The sequence below is a fragment of the Fringilla coelebs genome (assembly GCF_963513975.1).
Source record: "Fringilla coelebs genome assembly, chromosome: 11".
Classification (NCBI taxonomy): domain Eukaryota; kingdom Metazoa; phylum Chordata; class Aves; order Passeriformes; family Fringillidae; genus Fringilla; species Fringilla coelebs.
The window spans coordinates 14,462,183-14,489,049 of record NC_140037.1 but is presented as its reverse complement, the minus strand read 5'-3'; the positions used below and the strand labels follow the sequence as shown (position 1 = coordinate 14,489,049).

The following is a 26,867-nucleotide window of genomic DNA, read 5'->3' as shown; positions in this document are numbered from 1 at the left end:
AATCTATTTTCATAGATACAGAAAGGGATGACCAGAAGAGGTATCAAGATTTTTCTTCTAAGTTTTCTTAGATCAGGTAACCTTTTAAATAATCCTTATTCTTTTCACTTACTTTTGTAGCCATGAAACTGATGACTGCTTTAGTGAATGTGGCATTAAATCTAAGTATTAACATGGACAACACACAGCGGCAGTACGAAGCAGAACGAAATAAAATCATTGGGAAACGAGCTAATGATAGGCTGGAACTCTTACTACAGAAGAGAAAGGAGGTTAGTGCAACTAAGTGTTCATAAATAGCAATGTTCATAAATGGCCACTAATAATTAATCTTGTTCTGTAACTGGGTTTGGTAGTTATCTATCTCTCTAGCTCTTCAGGTTGTTCATGTTTAATGCTTAAAAAGCTTTGCAAGGTGCTTCTTACTGTCTGGCTTTCTATAAAAAGAAGTAAATGTAGAGTCTTAAAAATAGTAGTGTTGCAGTGAGGTTAGTCAGAGAGACTGCAATCAGTAATAGATACATTTCTGTTGTCTTTCTTGAGTTTCCTACGTTGAGATCAAATATGTAACAAAAATTAACACACATTGACAGGTTTTGGCTTCTAGAGAAGATCTCTGTGATCTTGGAGCAAAATAGTGCTTTTATAATGTCAGTAGTGATCTCAGCAGAAAATGTGTTTAAAGGCTTTAGATAAGGCTTTTTTCATGTACAGAAAGCACTATCAAAGTTGAAAATGCAGTCTACTTCTGTTTTCTTTCTTTTGTGTAAAAGAGACTTGCTGATTCATTGCTGACAATGTTGTCTTGTTGAAAGCCCTAATTCAATCAGGTTTCAGTTTTTACCTTTGGGGCAATTGGTGGTGTGGTTTTTGTTTGTTTTTTGGTCTTTTTTGGGTGGTGGTGTTTTCTTTCAGGTTTTTGTTTTTTAGACATTAGGAATAACTTCTTCATGATCAAAGGAAACATCTCACCTTTGCTCTTCAGCATTTGTACTGTTACCTGTTAAGGGCTTTTTTTCCCGATAGTTGAGACAAACTAACAAGTTTGCCTTCTGATCATCTCCCAAAGATCTTGCAGTTTGAGACTGATCTCTTAACAACCCCATTCAATGTAGTTTTGTTAGATATGTGTGCAGGATCTGTCCTAGTGTGGTGAGTAATACATGAATAATGCTTATAGCATTAAAGAAGTGACAAAATATGTAAAAAAGCTATGATGTTAGTAGAAAATCAAATCAGGTTTTCTTACAAATTAAGAAGGACCTTTCAGAAACACAAGACGTCTCTGTTACACTTGAAGAACAGTTTCCCAGTGACCAGAATTACTAAAATCTTTATGCTGTGGTAGATACAATTTCTTAAATAATAGCATGTTGTACAATGAAACAGCTCTGTGAATATTTCTGAATCTGTGAAAGGATTTAATGGTCACACTTCTAAATGTTAACTGTTTGTCTAGCATCAGCACCATCTGATCTGACTGTAAAAGTGCTGCTCACTGTTTACATACTCTCTACATTCTTTCAGCTTCAAGAAAATCAGGATGAAATAGAAAACATGATGAATGCAATATTTAAAGGCGTTTTTGTGCATAGATATCGGTAAGTTTCTCTCAGTAAGTAATGTGTAGCATCGTTAATTTACTCTAGAAGCTGGGGGCAGGTTATTTCTAATTATTCATCTCTTTGAACTTACTGCCCCACTTCTCTCCACAGAGATGCAATTGCTGAAATAAGAGCCATCTGCATTGAGGAGATTGGAATATGGATGAAAATGTACAGTGATGCCTTCCTCAATGACAGCTACTTAAAATATGTGGGGTGGACTATGCATGACAAGGTAAACTGCACAGAGCAAAAGGAGCAGAACCAAGAAGCAGAACTCCTTGGTTTTAGTTATTGATCTTTCCAGACTAGGTTTGGCTCTCTTAAGTGTTTGAATTGACCACTGCTTTCTTTATCACTCAGAAGTACTGGCATTTCAAAATATGGGGAAAGCCCTCTTTTGTGTTGGTTAGTGCCTCAAGCTGTTATTTACCAACTACCACCTGGAGACTGTTCTCTGCTTGGAGTGGTCAGTATGGTTTACAAATACTCCCTGACTCATTATTGAGTCAGCACATAGCCTCAGTTCTTGCATCAGAAACTTCAAGCTGTTGAATGTTAAGTGAAAGAACTGAGGGATGCTCAATCTTGCTGTGCTGTTCATGGGTGTGGTGTAAAAACCCAGCGACGTCTGGCAGTGGGGCGAGGTCATCTTTACTTTAGGACATGTTCTCTGCTGAAGATCTTTCAAGAGGGATATTTCTCTCATTATCTACTTAGTAATTTTGACTGAACAAGGAATGGTCATCAATGATAGAAATATCTTGAGTGTTTAGAAAGAATGAAGCAGATGTATTTTGATTTATGGAGATGGTAACTGCAGGAAGACCTTGGGGGGTTTTGTTAGCTTTTGTTGCTTCACTGCCTTGTTACAAGGTTATATTATGTCATTAACATGCTTATTGGTAGCATATTGTAACAGCATTTAATCTTTGTTTTTGAATTACTTCTCACTGTAAAAGAAACTTGTCCTGTATGACATGAAGATCACATCAGTATCCTATATTTGATTTTTAATTCAGTTCTTAATTTTATTTTAGCAAGGAGAAGTGAGACTCAAATGCCTAACTGCTTTGCAAGGGCTTTACTATAATAAGGAGCTTAATTCCAAATTGGAACTCTTCACCAGTCGGTTCAAGGTTAGTGTTACTTCTTACTTAGAGTGCATATGATTTTTTTTAAAGTTGAATTACACTTCTTTCCTCTTCAAAAATATTTTCTTTTGTGTTCTTAGGATAGAATTGTGTCTATGACTCTTGACAAAGAATATGACGTTGCAGTCCAAGCAATAAAATTACTCACTCTTGTTTTACAGTAAGTACATATATATTTCCTTATCTGACATACAACAAATACCAAAACTTAAGTGTTGGCCTTGTGGGTGAGGCCAGCAGCATGACACTTCAGATAATCTGAAGGCTATAGAAATGTCTGTGCATCTTACACTCAAAGAAAATGGAATTCCAAAAGTAATCTGTCTAGAACAGTTACTGCTTATCTCCCACAGTTCAGTAGGTGTAAGGGCTAGGGACTTCGAATTCAGCCTTGTAGTTAAAACCTTACATGGAATGGTTGAAATGAAGAACATGGAATATATTGAACATTACGCAGTAGTTGAACTCTTGAGCATAGCCTTCTAGCAATAGCTCATACTTCATCAGTGTACTTTGTTCAGGAAAACTTTGGAACTAAGACTGGAGTTTTAGGATGATAAATTGGAGGAAAAGATTTAGCTTGTCATTCATTTCCATCTCCCTCATTAGAGTTCATACTTTGTTGACTCAGCCTTTTTGGTTTTTTCTTTCTTTCTTTCTTTCTTTCCCTCTTCCCATCCCTACCCCTAGGAGTAGTGAAGAAGTTCTGACTGCAGAAGACTGTGAAAATGTCTACCACCTGGTTTATTCAGCTCATCGGCCAGTAGCAGTTGCCGCAGGGGAATTTCTTTATAAAAAGTAAGATGGAGAAATTACAGTTAACTTCTTGATCCTGTAGATTTGTGTGCATTAATACGATGATTCTTATTAGATTTAATCAAGAAAAGGAAAAAACTAATCATAAAGTGGCCTTAAGAAAGAAGAGACAATGTAACGTTACTGTATTTTCTAAACTGCTGTAGTTTTTCTAAATAGGAAATAGAAATTTGGAATGCTGCACTTTAAAAGCTTATTCCTTCAGGGAATATAATAAAAATGTTCCTATGTCTTCTCCTTTCCCATTCTTCCTGTGAAACATCTTAAAATGCTTATGTAGTTTGGGACCTTAAACCTGGGCTTGCATCATGATAGTTTTCCCATTTGTAGTTCCTCCCCTGTGCCTGCCTCCTCCCCATTGTCCCATATGACCATTTCATAAAATATTTTTCATTTAAAAAATCCACTAAAAATTCAGCATGTCAGGTGTGTAGGAGAACAAAATAGAGTTTCCATCTAATATTTTTCAGACCTCCTTCCAATATTTCCTACCTGCTTTAAAGTCTCCTGTAGAGAGGTTCAGAAAATAGCATTTGCTGAGAAGGAGCATAGGACCTCAAGCACCTGCAATTATCACTGATGTTTGTAAAGCATTTTGTTGTAATTATACATCCCACTGGAAACAGTCAGTGGCATATTAACTCAGCATATATAAAATGCATATATGAAATTGTTCAAATGATACTTGTCCCAAATTGCTTCCTTTCAAAGTAAAACATGGAGCGAAGCAGCAGGGTATTTAGTGTGTAAAAGCTCAGTATCTTGATGTGAATTGACTATGGGAAGACAGTGAAGAAGAAACTTGTCAAGAAATAATTTTTCTTATAGGCTTTTCAGTCGCAGAGATGCTGAAGATGATGGAATACTGAAAAGGAGGGGAAGACAAAGCCCAAATGCTAATCTTGTGAAGACATTAGTGTTTTTCTTTTTGGAAAGTGAAGTAAGTTGGGTTTCGGGGATGTCCTTGTTTTTGTGGTGTGTAGGGACAGTTTTGTGTTGTTCTAATTTTTGTCAGTTTAATTTTGTTGTTGGTTTTTTTCCCACTCATTGGTTAATAACCATGAATCTGTCCTGGTTTACCTGTTGTTAGAGCAACCTGGGGATCAAAAGACTTTTGTATGGTTTTGTTTGTTTGAAGGATCTGTCAGTACACAGTATTGAGACTGACAAACATAATGATGTGTAAGTGTAAAGAAATTGTGAATTGATAGATTTAAAAGGGGAGAGAGAAAAAGCAAAAAACCCTATAATGCCTTCGCACTTATCCCCCAAGGTCCAATAGATCTTGTAGCACTACTCCTTGTAGCTGTTGGTCTGGATTCATTTTTTAAGTTAATTGGGGAAGAAAAATCTTCTGTTTAACCAGAGAGCTTGCAAAACTTGCTCTGTATTTTTGCCACAGGCAGGAGCCAAGCACGAGAAATACTCTGTATTCTAGTTCTGTAATAATCTTCATTGCTGATAAAGTACTTAATCTGTTCTTATTTTAGTTGCATGAACATGCTGCTTATCTTGTGGACAGCATGTGGGACTGTGCAACAGACCTCTTGAAGGACTGGGAATGTATGAACAGTCTTCTGCTGGAGGAGCCTCTCAATGGAGAAGAACGTAAGAGATTATTTGTAGATCTTTGTTTGTATTGCTGTACAGTTTTTGTTAGGCTTGAAATAAGGAAAAAATATGTTTACATCTATTTTGTGTTTCCATGGCTACAAGAAGTCACTAATGCCAATTATGAAATGTGAGGAAGTGTAGAAAGAGATCACTACGTGGTATGAAAGTTGCACAAGAGCAATGGTTAGAAGAAAAGAGAAGGAATTAGCATGCAGTGTGGCCTTGGTGTTCCACAAGTTCAGGCTGCACTTTTGGCATAGAGAAACGAAGTTACTTGTGAAACTGGTTAATTTATTGTTAAAACTACCATAAGGAAAATTTCTTCGATGACAGTAGACCCAAACAAAACCCCTGGTATAATTCTGTAATTCATAGGTCCTAGTAAATGGACCTCTGAAAAATAGAAAGGAAGTAAAATAATTATAAAATGTAGTGTTTATTCCATCCTGTCCTGTACCCATCCAGTGGTATTCCCTTAATTTTTCAATATTTTCTGGTGTTGTTTTTTAAGGTACTTACTTTCTATATCCCCTCTCTCACCCCTGTCTCTGGAAATGAGCCGTTGGTCTACATGTCTGTCTTTTTGCCTTCAACAAAAAAGTTGGAAAAGCCCCAAACCAAACAAAAACACCCAACATATCTCAGCCCTTGTGGAAAATGAGAAATAAATCGTGTGTTAACATCTGTTTCTTAAATTTCAGCTTTAACAGACAGGCAGGAAAGCGCACTGATTGAAATCATGCTTTGTACAATTCGGCAAGCGGCTGAATGTCATCCTCCGGTGGGAAGAGGAACGGGAAAAAGGGTAGGAAGCAAAAAACCTGCTCATCTAGAGATGTGGGAATGGCTCAGTGGGGCCTCTGTGGGAAGAAGAAAGAGACTGTAGGCTGTTGCTGCTGAAGGGACTGAGATGGGAGATTCAGCTTTGGTCTCCACATCTGACTACCCTGGCTAGTTTGCTTTTTCTGGACTTGGGCATGTGCTTGGTACTGTTCAAACTACTGCATTTGTTTGTACTATTAAAGATAATAAAAATTGATTTTGAAAACAGTATTGATTAAAAGGGAAGACTAGAATCAATGTTTGGGAAAAGCTAAACTATTTTCAGTGGGAAAGAACAAAATGAGGGAAAGGAAAATACCCCGCATAGTCTCTTGAAAGAAGGCCAGTCCACCAGTTGGCTTTTCTGTGGTTGTATGGAGTTTAGACAGCCTCTTTTGTGGAGACATTAAGCAGTTTTCTTTCAAGACTGGTGCATATTTTGGTAAGAAACCCATTTAAGAGCAGGTTGAAAGTTTGCATGAAAATAGGATTGACAGATTAATTGAGTAAATATTGTTAAAAATTGTAAGCTGAAGGGGTCCCCATTCTTACATTATCATTTTGGTCATGGTATTTTGTTGCAGGAAAGGCAAACGTTTTGTTTTAGGTTATCACTTCTGTTTTCAAGATAATCTTAATAGTGTTAGGACTGACTTTTAATTGCTATATTACAGTCATTTTAGAGGTCCATGTACCTAATCATCATTTCATTAATGATAATGAAATTTTGCACCAGAACTTTTAGCTGTAAAATCCTCACAATACCAATATTTTAGGTGCTGACAGCAAAGGAAAAGAAAACCCAGTTGGATGACAGGACAAAAATTACTGAGCTTTTTGCAGTGGCACTTCCTCAGTTGCTAGCAAAGGTAGGTTTAATTCCATTTCTTGCTGGTGGATGGTTGTTGAAATGTTTAAAAGTATATTGCTGTAATTAATGATACAGCTTGCCATGAGTTTTATAGTTTATCTTACTAATCTTTGTTTATATTTACTTGTTCTATAATGAATTATGTTGTCCAAGACTTTATCAACTTAACTTTTTTCCTTGCCAATTTTACAGTATTCTGTAGATGCAGAAAAAGTCACCAACTTACTGCAGTTGCCACAATACTTTGATTTGGAAATTTATACAACGGGGCGATTAGAAAAGGTACAGTAACATCCACACATAAACATGAAAGGAAAAGTCCCAGAATTTAGACTTTGTCACTGGAATTTCAATCACCATTTTAGGAGTGTTTTTTTTGTGTAAAGGAGATTTCATTTATTGTAACCCTTATTGATACTGTGACTTCAATTTCATAGTTGTGACTGGCTGCTCTTCTTAGAGATACTGAAAATATGAGTCTTCTAAGGCCTGTCTGGCCAGCTTTAAGAGAAAATCTTCCAGTTAAATGAACTTAAATTGAGAACATTTATTGCTGCGTTCTGGTCATATTTGTGATAGCTGTCTGACAGATAAAGCTTGTAGAAACAGCTCAGTAAGTTCTCTTTTTCTGTCACTGAAACTAGAAAACCACCATCATCATTGCATGAAAAAGAGGAAGGATACCAGATCACAAATTATGTAGTTACTGCTCTCATTTTATCTGCTGTGATGATGAAGTTGAAGCTGTTCTCATCTGTGTCTCCTTCTCAGATGTGCTACTGCACTGTGAAGGAAGTAACTGGAAATCATTAGAGTCAAAAAGTGATGAAATGTGGTGTAGTTGACAGCACAGCCAGCAGTGCTCAAGCAGCAGTGAGCATCTCAGGTCGAGGGGAGGAATATATGAACAGCTGAAGTTGGCTTTAGTTGGTGGACAGTAGAGTGTTATGAAACTAAAACTTCAATTATACAGCTTTTAAGGCACAAATAAACATGAATAAATGTTTGTGTGAGTGGGAGGTAAATACTTCTGTTTTGTTCAGTTGTCATTGCAAATTTAAGTGTTAGGTAAGACATAGCAACAATAGCAAACTTTTAATTACTTCTGTGATTTGGTCTTTGACAAGTCCAACTTAATTTTCTATAAATAGACCTAATTTATCAGAAGCTTCACCGATTTTCTTGAAGGTGTTTGTGTTCTGTATCATAGTTACAAAAGTAATAAACAACTTACCTTTTAAAATTCTTAAAGGTTTATTAAAAATGTCTGTGTATATTTGCATGTGTGTGTATATATATGAAAATAAAAATACATCTTTTCTTCTTTGGCTTGTCTTCCTTGTAGCATTTGGATGCCTTACTGCGGCAAATTCGGGATATTGTGGAGAAGCACACAGATATAGATGTTTTGGAAGCCTGTTCAAAAACCTACCATGCTCTCTGTAATGAAGAATTCACAATCTTTAACAGGGTTGACATTGCAAGAAGTCAGTTAATAGATGAATTGGCAGACAAGTTTAATCGACTGCTTGAGGACTTCCTGCAAGAGGTATTTTAATGTGCAAATTCACCTTTTCCTGCCCTTGTAAATATTTTCAGTATTTTTTCTGTCTTTCTCTGCAAGTCATAGCTAGGGATGGGAGCTTCCCTCTGGTTTTCACAACTCTTAAGTCAAGTGCAGTAATACAACAGTGATAGCTGCTGTGCTAGTGTGAAGACAGACTTGTAGTGAGTCTTTAATTTTGGTCTCCTTTTGACAAGAGTCCTTTGGGAGTTTGAGATAAGTTTCAGATAAACAATTAAATGCATTAACTTTTTACTCTTAGCTTTTGAGGCTTCCATTTTTGAGAGTTGTAGTATTGTAATTCCCCATGGATTCTCCTCAGATGTACTACTGTTGCTAGTCTTGGCTGTGGTTGCATGTTGCTGTTGTTAAATATCAAAATCTCTAGAAAACACTCCCCCTCCCTTCCTAAATGCAAGCAGATGCAGTTAGTAGATCAAAAATAACTTTGTTCCCACACTGTTGATCTGAGAAGTGAGAATCTTCTGATAGAGTATTTAACTTCACTATGTGGGATCTCTTGACATTCAGACAAAATTTGTTTCTCCTTTTCATCTGTGGTGAGGAGCATAGGAAGTGTCTTTTTGACAGCTTCATTCTTAACATTTCTTAGATGCATGTAGTTTATCAAGCTCTCCTTTTTTCCTCTTGCTTTTTGTTCTGAACTAGAATTCCATTCTAGAAATCCTAAACAAGCAATGTGCCCATTTGTGTCCCTTTGTGATGAAAAGAAAGAATGAGAGGTAGAGCAAGGAAATGAGATGTCAGAAGTTGGCTTAAAGGAAAAAGGCAAATACGCTGGTGGAAGTATTGAAATCCTTAGTTCTTTGATAGGTTGTGCAACTACAGAATAGTAAAACTTGCAGAAATGAAATTGGAAAGCAGTCTATCTCTGCTAGACTAAGGAGGAGTTTCGTGACCTCAGATAGTTTATCTTATGTACAAATAGACACTTTTTTGACCCTTTGATTTTATTATTTTTTCACCAAATGCAAGTTTGTCAGAACTTACGGGAAGATTAAAACAAACCATTCCCTTACCTCACTCAGACTTTTTTCTGTGATTAAAGTAAGACTGAAGTACTGACCTGTGGCCCATCTAGTCCAGTGTCTTTTGTCTGACAGTGGCCTCTGCTGGATTCTTCAGAGAAAATAGAAGCACCTACATTATACATTGTATTTTGCTAGCCTAGGCTTTTTCCGTTTCTTCTCCCTTCTCCTTCCCCCCCTCACCCCCCTCCCCCTCTCTCTTCTTCAGCTGCTATTTTATAGAATCCTGGAATTGTCAGGGTTGGAAAAGACATTTAACATCATTGGCTCCATCTCTAGATATGAACAGCTGGCTGCCCTGTTTCTCTAACTCTCCTGAAAGCATATGTGACATGATAAATCATTTATCAGTAATTTAGGATCAGGTGTGCACCCTCTCCTGCCACCAGTTTGGGGGTGTGTGGGTTTGGTTTTACTATGTTCCCCAGATCACTGAGACCACACTGATATCTCACTGTATGATTATTAAATAGGGGGAGGAACCTGATGAAGATGATGCATATCAAGTCTTGTCAACACTGAAGAGAATCACTGCTTTTCACAAGTAAGTGACTTCTGCACGTCTGTCAGGATTTGTGGTGAGAGGGTTGTTTGTTTCTAATATGATGCATCTTACTTTTTAATGCAACTTCATGGGATTGTTTTGGGGTTTTTTTAACTGTTTTTTGTGTGTGTTGATTTGGGTGGGGAGGTATTCAGTGACTGGGTTTTTTCAGCATAAATTTAAAAATCTAATTAATTAATTTTTTTTTTTTTGAACAGTTAAGCTTTTAGTAGTTGTTAACCTCAAATTGCAGAAAAAGTATTAATTAAATAATATTCTTTGCTTCATTTCTAATGCTTCCAGTGCTCATGACCTATCAAGATGGGACTTGTTTGGCTGCAACTACAAGCTATTGAAAACTGGCATTGAAAATGGAGACATGCCAGAGCAGGTCTGTAGTTAAAATGTGTTCTTTAGACACAACAACAAACACTTTTTGTTGCTGTCTTTTATTGGTCTTTGTCATCTAATGCTTTCTTTCCTTCTGATTTCAGATTGTTATTCATGCACTGCAGTGTACTCATTATGTAATCCTTTGGCAGCTAGCAAAAGTTACTGAAAGCAGTTCCACAAAGGTATGCCTTGTTTCAGTTGTATTAGTAAATAAACATTTGTACATAGTGCAGTGTCATCAAGTGGGAACTGTGATGAAATTAATTAAAACTAGGAATGTTCTTTATATTGATACCTACCTAATCCTGCTTTTTTAAAAAGTTCTTCTGAATGAATAGTTTTAGTAGTCACATTATTTACTTTTACAAACCTAGTGCTTCCTTTAATTGTTTTTATTATTTAAATAGGTTTAATGTGACTGAATTTTAAAATTTCATTTTAAAATAATAGTAAATCAAATGATACCTATCAGCCACAGTAACAATGCCAAGAAGAGGTAGAATGGAAGTTACCAAGCACAGTATAGTTAGTCTTACTACTCTTAGATAGTGGGTTTGGATTCATTTGGAAACCTTGAAATATCAGTGACAAGTCAGTGAGATCTAAGAATTTGTACTATCATGGTATTCTTATTGCTCAGTATGTCACAATCCTACTTTACCCTTCATCAGTCTTTTAAATCTGTTGTTAAATAAAGATATGAAAAGATTATTTTTTTCAGGGACTGATGAGAGGCCCTGTTCTGGTTCTATGTATAGTAATCTTGAAGGGCAAAGCTCTGGCAGATGTCATCTTTCCAATTTAACTTCTTGCAGAATCTTAGAGAAAGGATTAAGGTTTCTTGTATCCAGCATTGCTTGAAGAGGTTGATTAGGTGGTTCACTGTGTGAACTGCCAAACGGAAAAAGGCTTTTTTCAAAAGACCTAGCTAGTTTAGAATGGAGTTTGTAAGAGCTGAAACATTTTAATTACTTCTCAAGAATTAAAAAATGTAATCCCTGTAATCAAACACTTTTTCTGCAGTTCCTTTAAGAAGAGTACTTTTTTACTAGAAATCTATGCTGGAGTTGCACTTCATTATTGGAGTTACTGTTAAGACACCTTTCTTTATGTCAGAGGGGAGGCAAGGAAATTCTTCAGGTTTTTTAAACACTTTGATTATCATGCCTATAATTAATACAAAAAAAAAGTTATGACTGTCACAATTTACTAGGGAGAAAACAAAGGGAACTCATAACATGAATAGTGTATGAGTAATTAATAATCCATTATTACGATACTCTCATTTTAATGTGAGGATACATACATTTTTCCTTTAATTTTTAAAATTTATTTTAGGATGTTGTAGTTTGAGCTTCTGGTAGATGCAGGAGGGGAAAATCATGCTGTGTAACTTGTACTAATGATCTTAAAACAGAGAACACCTGTATCAGATTACTGTGGTTTTCCCCTATCTGTTGAGACTGCTTTAGTCCAGTAAGTAATATAGTCTGAAGGTGTTACAGATGAATATGAACCTCACCACTGGCTGGTTAGTTTACCCATCTGTATTTTAATGATTTTTAACATTTCCAACCCCAAATACCTGATAAGAAGTGGCTGCACAGATTGTTGAGAGGTGGTGTAGGTGTGTGAAGGATTTGGAGGTTTTGTTACCTTATTTCTTAAAGGGTAAACAGCAGTCTTGAAGTTTTTGTAACTGTGATTAAAGCTTTGTCACAAGCCTAATGGCAGAAGATGAGCTAAATACTGACAAGTTAGTTTAGAAATGAAGATTAACCTAGCTGTTTGGCAGTGAAATGTAATTTGCAATACTTTCAGCAGGAATGAAAAGACCCTAATGGAAAGGTGGTCCCTATTTGAGGTTGTTTTCTGCTCCTACATAACAGGTTTTTTAGTTACTATTTTTTGTAATAAAATAACATGATTTTTATCCCAACTGCCATCTCTTCTGTGCTACACAAAATTACAAAATAAAGGAAATTGCTAGTATCTAATTTTATTTGTAATAGTGATTTTTTAAAAATAATATAGTGGACTTGAATATTACCACTAAGGTCTGTGGTGGAATGCTCTGTGGAAGTGAATGCACTGTATGGGACTATAAAATTGGAAAAGCAAAACTGTTACATGAAATCATTCTTTTTAAAGGAGGATCTTCTACGTCTAAAGAAGCAGATGAGAGTGTTCTGTCAAATCTGTCAACACTACCTGACCAATGTAAATACTGCTGTTAAGGAACAGGTTAGTGGCATTTGTTACTTGGAGTCTTCTGATACTGTACTTTCAATGCAGCTGAAAAGTTCCTCTTGCTAATATTTTTGGCACTTCTGTGGGAACGTGATGTCCTGGCTGTTCAGGCTGAGTGCCCTTAGAGTGTCAGTGCACATGGTGCTTGTATGCTTGTCCTCATGTACATCGGATTTCAGAATCCATTCAAACTTCATTCTTTTGAGTGATTTTAGGCAGCATAATGTTTTATGCAAAGGAGCTTTTTGTTACTTTTAGTAATGACTCTGCAGGTGCACTGTAGAAGCCTCTAGGTGTGAGCTGAGTGAGAGTTCCATTTCAAACCTCTTGCTTACCATGTGCTAATGACCCACATCTCCTGTGGAGCTGTGGATTCATAGCCTCAAAACTGGCTAAGGACAGCAATTTAAAAGGGGTTGTTTTAGTTCTGTCTTTGAATGCATGTAGGTGCAGCTTCTCTTCTCCTCCTTCTCTGTGTTACTTCATAACACAATATATTCCACAGTTTTTCAGAGTCCCAAGAATTTGGGCATCTCAGAATCAGGAGGAAAAAAATGGCTACATAAGATGAGTGTGTGTATGTATACATGCACAAAGTATTCACTGTAGCCTAGGGGAGTTTATTGTTGGGAAATGAGACTTTTTGGAGTCACCTTTATGAACACACTTGGTATTAGTGTTGTTCACAGATGCTGTAGCAAGTGCTTGGAAGCCTCAGCAATGATACACTGCTTGATGAGCAGTTTCATAGTTAGTCCCTCATACAGTTGCCCTTTGTGGGGAGAGTTTTAGCTCCTAAATGTTTCGGTTCCTAAATGTTTCAGACATAAGAAATGTAGATATTGAGCTTGAGTAAGTAATGTGTGACAGTTCAGGCAGGAGACAGAAGTCTTGACTTTTTTGAAATGCTGACATGAAGGTTTTGGGGGTAGTCCTTACTTTTTGCTTCTGTTTCAAAAAGAATCGAGACATCAGGAAACACTTGGCCTGAATTCTGAGAAAAGCAGAGTTAAAAAAAAATTGAACTGTAGGGGCCAAGTCTCTTCAATCTGTGGGCAAATAGTTTGGCCAGGACACTCATAGGATTTTGAGGTTCCAGTGAAGAGCACCGGTTACTGATAGCAGAATTAATTCTAAGTAAATGCCTTTAACAATCTTTAAAATGCTAAAATGAAAGAAAATGAAGTATGTCTCTACAGGGAAGGACCAGATTATCTTCTAGGTAGACTGCTTAATTAAAGACATAGAAAGCCAGGAGCCTTTTTGCTGCTGAAGATAATAATAACCTGGTTAAAGTGGAAAATCTGGTCCACTGAGTTGCACAACTGCAGCTTTGAAACTCTTGCTAGAACAAGAATATTCCTGGAGCTTAATAGGCATGTTCTATGTCAAAGAGCTATCTAGTGTAATAGTCACAAGGTGTAGGGTGTGAATGTGCTAGTAACAAAAATTACTGAAGCTCTGAGTAGGTCTCTCTAAGAAGCTGTATGACTCTCAGATTCTGGTGAACACTCGAGAAACTGGAGCTGCCTGGTTACACAGGGTACCTGTCACGCAGGTACAATGTTCCACTTCCTGTGGGTTCCACTTCCCTTCTCTAATCTCATGAAAGGACACAAAGGACTTCACAGGAGCACATGTATTTTTTGTGACCAGGAATTAGTAATACTCTCCTTGAGGAGTTAGAGAACTGACCTGTTCATGGAAGTACTTGGGAGATTAGAGCCAAAGAGAAGGTGCAGCACTAAGCAGCTTCTTGCCTTGGTCTGCTAGCTTGAAGTATGTCAGTCTCTGTGTCAGGTACTAAGACATTTGAACCTTCTGGGGCAGTGGAGTACAGACATTAAAATCTGATATCAGATGTACAAGTTAGCCAGCAAAAGAAAAAGTTGGTTGCACTTTTGCATTTTTGGACATTAGGGTTTAAAGGGATTGAATAATCTCAGTTGTTATATGTTAAACAAACATGATTGAAACAATTTTAAGGAAAGACACCAAAAAGGAGATTGTACTATGGTCAGAGTCCACAAAGTTCTCTAGTGACCGAATGAAGTATCCGTCAGGTAGAATTTGAGAGTTTCAGACTTCTCATGTTTTAGTCTTGCAATATTTTCACATATAATTTGGCATCATCTGTGCAATATTTTTATTTGGAGACCCAGTCTTGATACAGGAAGCTGCTGTGTGAAGCTATGCACATTTTGACTTTGGTTGGCCTTTGTAGTTGTGTAGGACGTCAGTGGCCTGCGTACACTGTTGAGATCCTGAGTACTTTGTCAAGTGCAAATACATTATTCTAAACAAAATCCACTTTCCAAACAAGTATTTATTAAAGTTTCTTTTTAACAGGCTTTCACAATTCTGTGTGATGTGTTGATGATATTCAGCCATCAGATTATGACAGGAGGACGTGACATGTTGGAGCCACTTGTTTACACTCCTGATTCTTCCTTGCAATCTGAACTACTCAGTTTTATTTTAGATCATGTCTTCATTGATCAGGATGATGATAATAATAGTGCAGGTTTGTACAAAACTTAAATTTCTTTTTTATTTTTTGTTTTCTAACTAATATCTTTGTTTCTTTGTGCATTTCTGGGGTTTTGTGGTGGTGGTATTTTGTTGTTGGTTTTTTTCTTGTTTGGTTGGTTATTTTTTTGTTTCAATTCTGTTTTGTCATTGAGAGGTGTGCATGTGCACAAAGGTAGGTGTGGCTTTTAAATGTCAGCAGCTGATTAAAGGATTTTCTGTATTGGGAACATGTAGGATGAGTGCAATAAAGGTTTGGTTTAATAGGCTCAAATATTTATCTCTGTATCAGGGTAACAGACATGTCAGTGGACGGTGAAGTGCATTGCCATCAGAACTGAGATCTGATTTTCTGAATCATGACCACTAGCCCATATCAGTTTTATATATAAATATTTAAATATAGAGTCTTTACACCTGACAGTTTTCCTGTTCTGAACTTGTTGTAGATGGACAGCAGGATGATGAAGCCAGCAAAATTGAAGCATTGCACAAAAGAAGAAACCTGCTTGCAGCTTTCTGTAAGCTCATTGTGTATACTGTGGTGGAAATGAACACAGCCGCAGACATTTTCAAGCAATATATGAAGGTAAACTTGAACCTTAGTAGTGCTACTTCATGAAACTACTAGAATACAGTAGTTGGGGAATTTTTACCTATTACTTGTTATTTTACCTTGCAAGATAACAGGTTCAAAATGGGAAGAATTCAAAACTTAGAGTTGTAGGCCCTTTTCTTGTATGTAGGGGGAAAAATTACTGAGATGAGATTTACAGTTCCAGTGTTGTGTGGGTGGTGGGGGACCAAGGAGAGAAACTAATTATTTTAATGTTGTTTTTACTGGTTTTATTTTCTTATTCTGATTGATGGTGTATTTTTAATTCACTTATTAGTTTGGTAGGCCTTTTGAGAGTGTACTTCCTAAGATCAACTCCATAATGTCTAGTCTCATCCAATAATTTAAGTTTAAACTTTGTAGAAGAGAAGTAAAATTTGAGTCCCCTCTCCCAGTTAGCTTTATATCAGTTTCAGTCTTACTTAAATATAAAAACCTCTCCTGGATCATGGGATTCACAGCTGCACACTAATATGAGTTCTCATTTTGTGAACATGATAAAGCTTTGCTCCTTGGTGATTACCTTAAAATCTTAAAATTTTGGCAGCCTGCTTTTATCTGTCTTGGGTGCCCTACATATATTTTGATTCTCCAAAGAACTAATTGGGTCTTTCTTAAACCTGGACAGACAGCTGGCTTTGTTGGACAAATTACACCTATGATGCTGTCTGTACGTGCATCCTTTCAGCAAAGAAAATAAAACTCCCCACCAGAGTTACAGGAGTTGGTAAAAAGATTAGATTCTAGTCTTGTACCCTCAAGGGGGAACATGTGTCATTAACAAATATGGCACGGCCTTGAAGATAAATAGGTCATTCTGCCTCTAAAGTAATACTCACTGCAAGAATGAAAAGTGGGTTTATTCTTTTTGCATTTAGGGTTTTTTTCAATTATTATTCTGGAGGTGGTTTAGGGTGTAATTTTGATGTAATCATGAACATGTTGGGGTTTTTTTCCTTTAGATAATGTTTGATTTTTCTTTTTAAAAGAGCATATCCTAGATTTTGTTTTCCGAAGAATTCAGTAGTTGCAATGTTTTCAACTAACATTAGCAGTTAACCTTTTTTTTTTTGTTTTTCCTAGTATTACAATGACTACGGTGATATTATTAAAGAAACAATGAGTAAAACAAGACAGATAGACAAAATCCAGTGTGCTAAAACACTTATTCTTAGTTTGCAGCAGGTAAGAGTTTACAATATTTTTATGCATGCAATTCCATACTGTAAATGATGTCCTATTGTTTAGTAACTAGGTTGAGATATTGATGTTGAAATTTTTATGGGTGGTAGGGATAAGTAGGTCTAAACTGAAACACAATTTCTGAAACTATGTGAAACACTGCCAGCAGTCTTCCTATACTTACCAAATATTGTACCACAAAAGATGTAGGAGAGGTCAATGAATTCAAAATTAATGTAACTCTATGAAACCTTCATAACTCTAAAACAATAGTTTAAGTATTCAGATATATGTTCTGAAATGGCCAGTTTACTTGTTTGTGAACAGATAAATGCTTCCTGCCTGTGTGGTAGGTAGTTTGGGGTTTTTTTTGTGGGGGTTTTGTTTTGCTTTTGGTGTGTTGTTTTGGTTTTGGGTTCTTTAAACTATTCTGAGAATTAATTTGAAGTTCTAGTAATTTCTTAATGTTTAGTAGAGACTTCACACATTTGACAATAAAACATTCTTTAATGCTCTCTTCAGTAAAGTTTGTCTGGAAACCTGATGAATTCAGTTAAAGTTAGCATTTGATTAATCTGCTCACATAAACCCATCTGCATAGATTTTATTCACAAGCTCAGAAGAGTAGAGACATATATCTCCAAAACACTGTAATCCAACATAGATCACTGCTATCTATGAAAGGAAAATCTACCCAAATATATTTTCTCTGCCCCTGGTTTTTGACTAAAGGTTATAAAGCTACATAGTAACTGTGGATCTGAATATTGAGCCTGGTGGAGGCCAAACAGAAAGAGTCCTTATTAAAGTAAGGACTGGTTTATCAGTATGGATATTGCCAAAACAAGGGAGGATGAGGCCTTTCCTTTTGATAGCAGCATGACTCTTAAGTAGCTGGTGGAACTGCAGTGTAAAATATGTAACCGAACACTCTTTGTTTCATTCTTTGTGAAACAAAAGAGTGAAGGGTGTGTTAGACAACATAAAAAAAAGATAAAAAATTATTATTGAAGTTAATTGTAGTTGAATTCAGTAGGATTGAGAAAAGATTGATCAGAGAAAAGACTGAATTTCAGGGTATTTGGCTTTAACAACTATTGATAAGTACTTAAAAATCTCATCAGTGACAGAATTTCTGGTGTTCTTGGCAGTTTCTCTGAACATGTTTCCATTTTAGAGTTTCTTCTTTATACTTGTATTTTGAGAAATAAAAAAAAGAAAGAATTGGGAACTAGTAGTTTGATGAAGTATTTTAGTAAAGACCAGGTGAGGCTCACCCCATTTATTTCTTTTTTGTTGGTGTATGTAATTAGGGAATCCTACTAATTTTTTGTATTCTTAACTTTAGAACACCTTGATTTAGTGAAGCACTGAAACATGTCATCCACTGTATCTACAGTTTGATGAGTGCTTGGACAGTGCATTTCAAAGTTATCTCTGGGGTGTAAAATCTTCAAGAGTAGCTTTGACTTCGCTGTCCAAAATGTCCGTTTGTCTCTTGATGTTGTCAGATTAGGAGTGGGGGGAAAACAGCTGTGTAACATACTTCTAAACTGAAACTCACCTCTCTGTGTGTTGGTCCAAAGTTTGGCATAATCTTTTAATACACTGAAATTTCCCTTTTTATTCCATGCAGCTCTTCAATGAAATGATTCAAGAAAATGGTTATAATTTTGACAGATCATCACCAACATTCAGTGGCATAAAGGAACTTGCCCGACGTTTTGCTTTAACATTTGGATTGGATCAGTTGAAAACAAGAGAAGCTATTGCTATGTTACACAAGTAATTGTGTGCCTTGTATTACTTCCATTTTATTGTAAAAACTTCTTGACTAACATAAGATAATCTTTTTAGTCTTTGAAAATGAGTTTGTTAATACTAGGTGCCTCAGCCCTAGAGATGATACAGCCCATATATTAATTAGGGGATGACTGCAGTTTTGTCTCTGACTAAAACCTAAACGTTTAATATTGTTGGTGTTCTCCAGCACCATTGTATAAGCATGTAAATTATAGCAGTGTCAATGGGATAATGAAAAAGCCTTTTTAATGTCTGGTCCATAACAATAAGAACAGATCCACTTCATTGTCAGTGGCGATCCTGTTGGCCTCATGCAGAAAACCTGCAAGGCAAGGTAGAAATTCCAGGACAGAAAGAGTGTGTCCAGATTAAAATAATAACTAGTGTTCACTTTTTTTGCTGGAATATGGAAACATCAAATTACTGCTTTCTTGACATAAAGGAAAAGGGTTTGGTTTTGGTAGCTCACAGTGCTTTGAACTTCTGTTTGTTCTTTTTCTGATGTAATTTTTTGTTTGTTCTTAGGGATGGCATAGAATTTGCTTTTAAGGAGCCTAATCCACAAGGTGAGAGCCACCCACCATTAAATTTGGCATTTCTTGATATTCTCAGTGAGTTCTCCTCGAAACTTCTCAGACAAGACAAAAGAACAGTGTAAGTATTTTCTTAATATTCTTAGTATTTGTAATGATAACCACAAAGATGTGCATCAGAATAAATATTTGTGTATTGTATTCATCTAAAATGGAATCTTTGACACATCAAGGTAAGTTTACACTAATGTAGTCAAGTATACTCACAGAAGCTAAATTGTGTTTATTGTTATTTTTCATTTTATGGTGGATAAACAGAAATTGTGTTCCAGATTTGCTGTTGTCAGGCCTTCGTGTTAGCTAGATGAGAAACATCGGCTGATAATTTCAGTAGTTACTTATCTTGACATGGTAACATTTTGTTACAGATTTTTGCATCTCTCTATTTCTTGTTTCATTTAAAGGTATGTTTACTTGGAGAAGTTCATGACGTTTCAGATGTCTCTACGAAGAGAAGATGTGTGGCTTCCTCTCATGTCCTACCGAAACTCTTTATTAGCTGGTGGGGACGATGACACCATGTCAGTGATCAGTGGAATCAGTAGTCGAGGATCTACAGTACGAAATAAGAAGACAAAGCCAGCAACGGGCAAGCGGAAAGTACCTGAAGGTAGAGCTTCTCTCATCTCAAAATTTACTAGATTAGATATTCATATTTACTGCACACATTGTTCCATATTTTTTAGTGTGACTGTATTGGTATGCCTTTATGTATTTTTTCAGAACAGGTAGCCTCTGATCATATATGTGTCTTAGTGGGGGAAGTGTTCATTTCATTCACAAAAGATAAGGGCATTGTACAGCATTGAGTCATACAATAGAAAAGTATAGAAATGCTCCAGCCAGTGATTATAAATCCAGGCCCTTTGAGGTACATGTAAGACTTTGTGGCAAAAAGTAAAGCAATTGATTCTCTGTATCATGGATTTAATTTGTGTTTCAGCATTCACTTTTAGACTAGTTTGAAAAAAATTTCACGGATGTTCTTCCTGTATTTGCTTGCAGCTGAAGAAAGCAGCAGTAGTGACAGTATGTGGCTGAACAGGGAGCAGTCAATGCACACACCAGTCATGATGCAGACACCTCAGCTCACCTCCACGATAATGAGGGAGCCCAAGAGATTGCGACCCGATGAGAACTACATGGGTGTCTATCCTATGCAGCCCGAGCACCACCAACCGCCGCTCGACTACAAGTACGTACACCAGTAGGTCTGCTTTGTGTTAGTGTGCATACACAAAACCAGTACATGTTTAAAATAGAATAATGGTCTTTTTAAGCACGCAAGTAACGTGGATGTTGGCTCAAAGGCAACAGGAAGAAGCCGCGCGACAACAACAGGAGAGGGCAGCGATGAACTACGTCAAGCTGAGAAGCAACTTGCAACACGCCATGTGAGTGGAATGAAATGCTCCTTCAGTGGGTCAGGGAGGAGAGGGTTTATAAATGCAGTGGTAACACCTGCATCTTTTAAGAGGGATACATCCTTCTAGGTTTAAAAGTTCTCAGCATTCTTAGGGACAGTGTGGTTCTGCAAAAGAAAAGTGCACATGGCAAACAAAAACCATGGGCATATGTATTGAGGAGCTTTACATTCTTCCCCCTACTTTTGATTGTTTTTTTCCAGTACTTTATGTAACATTGTTTAAATTGTGGGGTTTTTTTAATACAGTGACACCAATTATTATAATTAGAATTACTCCTTAGTTTTTTCATAAGATCTGATGTTTCATGTAGAATTTTATGAGGAGAGAGGATGAAGGACTATGTGGGAGTATTTGTAGTGGTTTTACACATCCACTTCATTTCAAAGGGATTCTTCCTGGCCTTATCATAAGGCAGAAACAATTTTTCTTAAAGTGGCAAAAACTTAAGTTCTTTCCCACTTGAGCATAAATTAGGCATGGAGTAGATCTGCTTACCAGTTCTCACACCATCTCAGAATACCCATTTAGCAATGTACAACAGCTGTCTAGACTGACCTTTGTTAGGCATTGTCTCATGCTCTCTTAGTGTCTTCTGGTTAAATACCATCTTTCTTTAGTAGTAGTTGTGCATTCATTTCATTACTTCATTTCTGTTTTATCTAATGGAATCATCATTTGTTAGGAGTCCCTTACTGAGCATTAGCTTTTTCATAGATAGAAGTTAACTTGATTTAGTGCTAAACAGTATTGCTTTTCATTTCAGTCGACGTGGCACAAGTCTAATGGAAGATGATGAAGAGCCAATTGTTGAAGATGTGATGATGTCATCAGAAGGGCGGATTGAAGATCTTAATGAAGGCATGGATTTTGACACCATGGACATAGACCTAGTAAGAAATTTACTTCTCTTTCAGTGGTCTTGGGATTTGTATTTCTGCTTTTAAAGTAAGATATTTGAATTAAATTTTCCTTCTAATAAAAGAAAAATCATTCTGGTTGCTTTCTGCATTGCTAAAGGGCTGTGCTGTTGTCTGTATACAAAAGCCATCTGCTCCAACTGCCTTACAAAAACAAGAACACTTCCTGTCGTAACTAATAACATCCCTTGTGAATTTCTACCCCTTGAGAGTTCAGCTTCACTGACTACAGTGTAAAACCTCTGTTTTTGTGGTGAAATTGCACTTAACCTGTTTGTTTGTTTGCTTTCTAAAGCCACCATCAAAGAACAGGAGAGAACGAACGGAACTAAAACCAGATTTCTTTGACCCCGCTTCAATCATGGATGAATCGGTAGGTTCACTTACATAAGGGGAAAGTAATGTAAATCAGTCTTAAGGTTGCCATACTCTCTTACTTCAGATTTTAAATGGAAGGAATGCAATCTTCAGGTTGTCATTGTTAGCTTATTTTGACAGACTGGTACAGTAATTCAGCTCCATACATTCTAGGATAGTCAGTGTTTCTTGCAATTTTATGGGATTTTTGTTCTTTTACATATAGCTATGTAAAAGTTAAAAGCCTATGATTCTGAGCAGAAAATACATTTGTTATGGAAAAGATTGTAGCAGAGGCTGATAGCAAAGAGCATTAGAAAAATGAAGAAATGTGCATACACAGTATTAAAGGCAAGTTTCCTGTTGTGCTGAGCTTAGTTCAGTGACTCTGATGTCATTACCAAATGTCAGCATTAGATGGTTTGCATTTTGTGGGTTTTTTTTTTAATTGGCATATTTACTTTTGTGCATAAGTAAGATAATGGAGAAAATAAGAGATAATACAGATATCTGTTTATAGAGATGAGAGGTATTTTTTCTTTCCATATAAAGTTTTAGGTCCAAAACATCCGAAGTCTGTAGTTTCTGCTTGCAGTTGCCCTTTTATCCGACTTGATAAATCTGCAGTCTCTATTCTCTTTTAAAAATCTGCATGAGGGATTCCTTCTGTCTTGAACCACTTGTAAAGTATGCAGCCATTTTTGACCTTGGGTAGCTGGTACAAAATTACACTGGAAATAACAAGCTGCAGCAAGCCAGCAGAGGACAGTACAACAAGGCTTCCTGGGAATCTTGGACAGCTTGGTGGAATTTGGAAGATGGTTATGTATTTTTTTACAGTATTGTTGCAGCGTGAACCTGTTCTTGTTTATGGGAGAAAGAAGTCCTAAATACTGTTTTAATTGCAAATCCATATATTTTGTACCAGTAGGGCTTTGCTTTAGTAATAATGAATCAGTTAGGCTGTGTGTCTGGCTGTTGTGTGTTCTTTTCCTGAATTAACACCAAGAAAATATCTCGCCTGTTCTCTGACATTCTGTTTTACAATCATTCTTCCCCTCCTCTTCTCGATTTTTCCTGGACTGATCTGTGAAGTACCAGTCACTTTTTAGTCTGACAATGCCGAAACCTTGGCCTTCTCCGGGTTGCATTTAATTGATGTGAGAGCCCTTTTAGCTCTCCGGCTGTAAGGCTCTTGGAGCGGGCTGAGGTTCGGGCCGGCCCCGCGGTGCGGGCGCAGTGCGCGGGAGCGGCCGCGCGGGGGCAGCCGCCGGCAGCGCAGGGAGCGCGGGCGGGGCCGGGCGGGGCCGGGGCTGCGGCCGCTGCTCCGCGGAACGGAGACAGGCGGGGGTAACGCGGGAAACCAGAGCTCAGCCTGACAGACAGCGTTCAGTGTGAAAACAGCATCGCAGAAATGCAAAAAGTTCTCAGAATAAAGTTAATTTGCTTTATTCATGTAATTTATTTCAGAGGTCCCGTATTCTTGGAGCTGTTGCACTTGTTTTTAATAGGTGTAGACATAATAAAGTTGTTTAATTTATTCAGATGCACATGGTTTATGACTAGACTTCTAGTCGGATGTGCCCAGTTACTGCTGGCACCAGAGGCAGTTCTGTCTGTGTGCTCTGTTATAGGAGGCACCTAAAGTGAATTTAATTCAAAGAACAGTAAAAATTGGCTTGTAAACTGATAAATATGAACAGCATTGTTAGGGTTCAGGAATATTTGGTCTGTTTTATAAAGTCTTACAAAAGCTAGGGCAGTCACAAAATCTGAATCTTCTGGGGTTTTTTTTGGCACATCTGTGGTCATACATACTTCCATTGACATAGAAAGCTGTATAGCTTGTTCTCACATGGGAAGTGGAAACTGATTTTTTGTTTCTTTCCCTAGTTACACAATCTCCTGAAGTACAGTTGCTTGATTTTACCTGATGATTGTTTGATTTTTCACTGTCTTCCTGACAGAGTGAATACATTTCCTAGGAAATGTTAAATTTGTGTCCTGGTTGGCTGATGTGGGATATCCTGTGGTTTCTGTGATCACAGACGCAGCAGCAGCCAGTGTCTGGAGTGTTTTGTCCCAGGTTTAGTAGCTGGTAATAACACATTTGATTTCAGGTTAGTGCCAATAGAATGTCAAAGAAGTCTGAGTTAGGCACCTAACTAAAAATTCATCTGCAATTATTACCTAAAATAATTAAAACAGGCTTTATTCCTACTGGATCTAGTTAATTTCAAGCGTGAGAAAAATATTTCTAATGAATGAGGAGCCCTTTTCATATTATTATCTAAATCAGAAGTGTGGTTAATCTGGTTTGAAAGAAAAATAAACTTAATAATGCCTTAACATATCTTGAAGTGTCTTAATCTTAAATTATATACTAATTGCTTTGTTATTTGTTAAATGTGTATTAGACTACAAATTGACACCATTTCTAACTTTTTTTTTAGGTTCTTGGGGTGTCAATGTTTTAATACCAGAGCAGCAAATAAATCAGTGGTGAAGTCATTTTCTAAGTGGAAGAGGAAGTTTTTCAATACAAAATTGTGGTAGATACAGTGAAATTCTGAACAGATTTTTCTCTAAGGAGAATGACATGCTTTCAAGATCAAGTGCATTGAAGGGGCAGTTTTGTTTGCCTGAAAGAAAAAAAGAAATGTAAAGGACAAGTAAACAATTGAGGATAAGCTACACTTTTTGTTGGGAAAAAAATTCAATATTTTATTTATGTGCTATCAGTTTATTTCTGGATCATAAGAAGTATTCCCTCTGAGTTTTAATCTTAACAGTCTGAGAGGTGTTTGGTACAGATTTGAGCCCCTCTCTATACATTTGCTGGCTATACTAAATAATCATGAGCTCTGCTGGATTGCTGTTCATGTCCGTGAGCTGTAATAGTAGATGGATTGGTTTTCTCGCAGTGTAGAACGAACCAGAAGAGTTGTCAGTATTTTCAAATAAATGCAAACTTCAGCAACAGAAGGTTTGTATCAATTAATCATGGAAAAAAAAATACATAAAGCAGAATTTTAACCGCTTTTTAATCTAAAACACACTTTTTATTCCAAAAGCTTCATGTTAGCCTTCTCAGAAAGGTCCATAAGCTATAAGCTACCAGAACGTAACAGATTTCACTCTTGCTTGCCCATTACCAACCCTGAAAGTTTGCTTGTCCTTTAAGAAAAATGTAATGTTGTGAAATTCCTTCCAGTAGTGCCACTGTATTTTGTCTCCAAATAAAAGAAGCTTATTGTAGTATGTTTGCAGAAAAATTCTAAACAAAAATTATACAGCTTATTAGAGTGTGGGAATAGGGATCTAAATTTTAAATAAAATTATATATATATATAAATTGGTGCTGATTTTATAATTGCGCAGTTTGTTTAGTTTTTTCTTACTTTTAAATTCCAACTTAAAATTATGAGGTTTCAGAAATATATTGAAAGTTTAACAATGTTTAAAAATAGAAGAGCATGAGAATTCATGCTTTAAAAATGATTTTTAAATTTGTATTTTATATTGTTTTATCTATCTGTCTTTGCAAGCAGTCTTCAGGTTAAAGATACTTCTAACAGGTTACAGTACATTTCCTCTATATGTAAATTAGATTGGATAATAGAAACTCATAAACAACCCATAATATTCTTTGAAAGCTAAGCTTTAAATTTCATTTTGTGTCCATTCACAAATAAATTAAATTTGGTCTAAAACAGAAAGTGGATCTATGCCATTTTGACATTGACTCATTTTGCAAGGCTTAGGCAGCTAGACATCATTTTAAAGGAAATATTAACTTATATTACATATGTATATTTTTTGTCAGTTGTCTCTCAGTTCTTGAGGTATATTATTTTAATCATTCCATGCCTTAATACGCTTGCAATACAAGAATCTCCCCAAATGGGTGAATACAAAAAGGCTTCCTGTTTTTAGACTCAGAAATTAAACATTCGGCTGTGGTAGCCAAAAACCATAGATTATCTAAAGGATCATGATAAAATATAATTATTTTACTAAGTCATGGGGTAACAACAAAATGAAAACTAGATCTGCCTAACTCATTTTACATAAATAAATACTCTCATGTCTAAAAGTACTGCCTATATTGTTTTCCACACCACTGCATTTAATAGAACTGCTGAGAGGACTGTATATATGATTTTAAACTTAAGTTGATTTTTCTTACTCTTGAAGGAGTGTTTCTTTGTGAAAGCAGTTCTTACAGCTTTGTTTTCAACCAGCTAAAAATGTTTTATATATTTACCTTAACCTGTTGTCCTCCACATTCTATTGTCCTAATTGTACTGTTTTCTGATTTGTATTTATGTCTTGAGACAGTAACTTTTTGAATAAAAATAAACCTACAGTATGTTGTATGTTTGATCTTTTTAAATTGGGGTTATGGGAGGACAGTGAAGAAAGGGGTATGAGTAATGCAAATGTTATGTTTATAGAAATCAAAATCTTTTTCCATGTCTTTTAAGTGTTTGTCTCAGAGTTGGGATAATGTATGAAAAACTGCACTGTTTTATATTTGTAATAAATTGTACAAGTTTTTAAAATGTGAATAAAGCACTAATTGGGTAATAATTTAAAGCAGAAAAGTTAATGCAATCATGATTGTTTTAAATATGCTTTAATTTGAGATAAACTTGTTAAAAGAATTAGTGTAAATACAGAGTGAGCTTTTGAAGAGGTTAGTACCTGCAAATAAAATTTTTAAAATTTGTATAGAACTTTTACATGCCAAGAAAGCAGT

The 26,867-nt window shown here is 36.3% G+C and overlaps 1 protein-coding gene across 5 annotated transcripts in view; it reads left to right on the top strand.

The window, feature by feature from the left end:
- STAG2 (STAG2 cohesin complex component) overlaps nucleotides 1-26,474 on the top strand; it is a 72,749-nt gene extending 46,275 nt beyond the window's left edge. For 3 of the 5 annotated variants that reach the window (XM_084212833.1, XM_084212832.1, XM_084212834.1), the window contains exons 8-34: nucleotides 121-272; nucleotides 1,528-1,601; nucleotides 1,716-1,839; nucleotides 2,645-2,743; nucleotides 2,839-2,918; nucleotides 3,449-3,556; nucleotides 4,403-4,514; nucleotides 5,065-5,182; nucleotides 5,890-5,993; nucleotides 6,787-6,879; nucleotides 7,074-7,163; nucleotides 8,227-8,430; nucleotides 9,968-10,038; nucleotides 10,342-10,429; nucleotides 10,533-10,613; nucleotides 12,583-12,675; nucleotides 15,031-15,205; nucleotides 15,660-15,799; nucleotides 16,910-17,011; nucleotides 18,645-18,793; nucleotides 19,337-19,465; nucleotides 19,809-20,014; nucleotides 20,410-20,599; nucleotides 20,685-20,798; nucleotides 21,595-21,721; nucleotides 22,044-22,121; nucleotides 24,559-26,474. In XM_084212833.1, the coding sequence (XP_084068959.1) occupies nucleotides 121-272; nucleotides 1,528-1,601; nucleotides 1,716-1,839; nucleotides 2,645-2,743; nucleotides 2,839-2,918; nucleotides 3,449-3,556; nucleotides 4,403-4,514; nucleotides 5,065-5,182; nucleotides 5,890-5,993; nucleotides 6,787-6,879; nucleotides 7,074-7,163; nucleotides 8,227-8,430; nucleotides 9,968-10,038; nucleotides 10,342-10,429; nucleotides 10,533-10,613; nucleotides 12,583-12,675; nucleotides 15,031-15,205; nucleotides 15,660-15,799; nucleotides 16,910-17,011; nucleotides 18,645-18,793; nucleotides 19,337-19,465; nucleotides 19,809-20,014; nucleotides 20,410-20,599; nucleotides 20,685-20,798; nucleotides 21,595-21,721; nucleotides 22,044-22,121; nucleotides 24,559-24,582 (3,125 nt within the window). In that variant the 3' untranslated portion in view covers nucleotides 24,583-26,474. Of the gene's footprint in view, nucleotides 1-120; nucleotides 273-1,527; nucleotides 1,602-1,715; nucleotides 1,840-2,644; nucleotides 2,744-2,838; nucleotides 2,919-3,448; nucleotides 3,557-4,402; nucleotides 4,515-5,064; nucleotides 5,183-5,889; nucleotides 5,994-6,786; nucleotides 6,880-7,073; nucleotides 7,164-8,226; nucleotides 8,431-9,967; nucleotides 10,039-10,341; nucleotides 10,430-10,532; nucleotides 10,614-12,582; nucleotides 12,676-15,030; nucleotides 15,206-15,659; nucleotides 15,800-16,909; nucleotides 17,012-18,644; nucleotides 18,794-19,336; nucleotides 19,466-19,808; nucleotides 20,015-20,409; nucleotides 20,600-20,684; nucleotides 20,799-21,594; nucleotides 21,722-22,043; nucleotides 22,122-22,657; nucleotides 23,387-24,558 lie in introns of those variants that run through there. The other 2 variants (XM_084212836.1, XM_084212835.1) reach the window with 2 other exon arrangements.
- The last annotated feature ends 393 nt before the right edge of the window (nucleotides 26,475-26,867 follow it).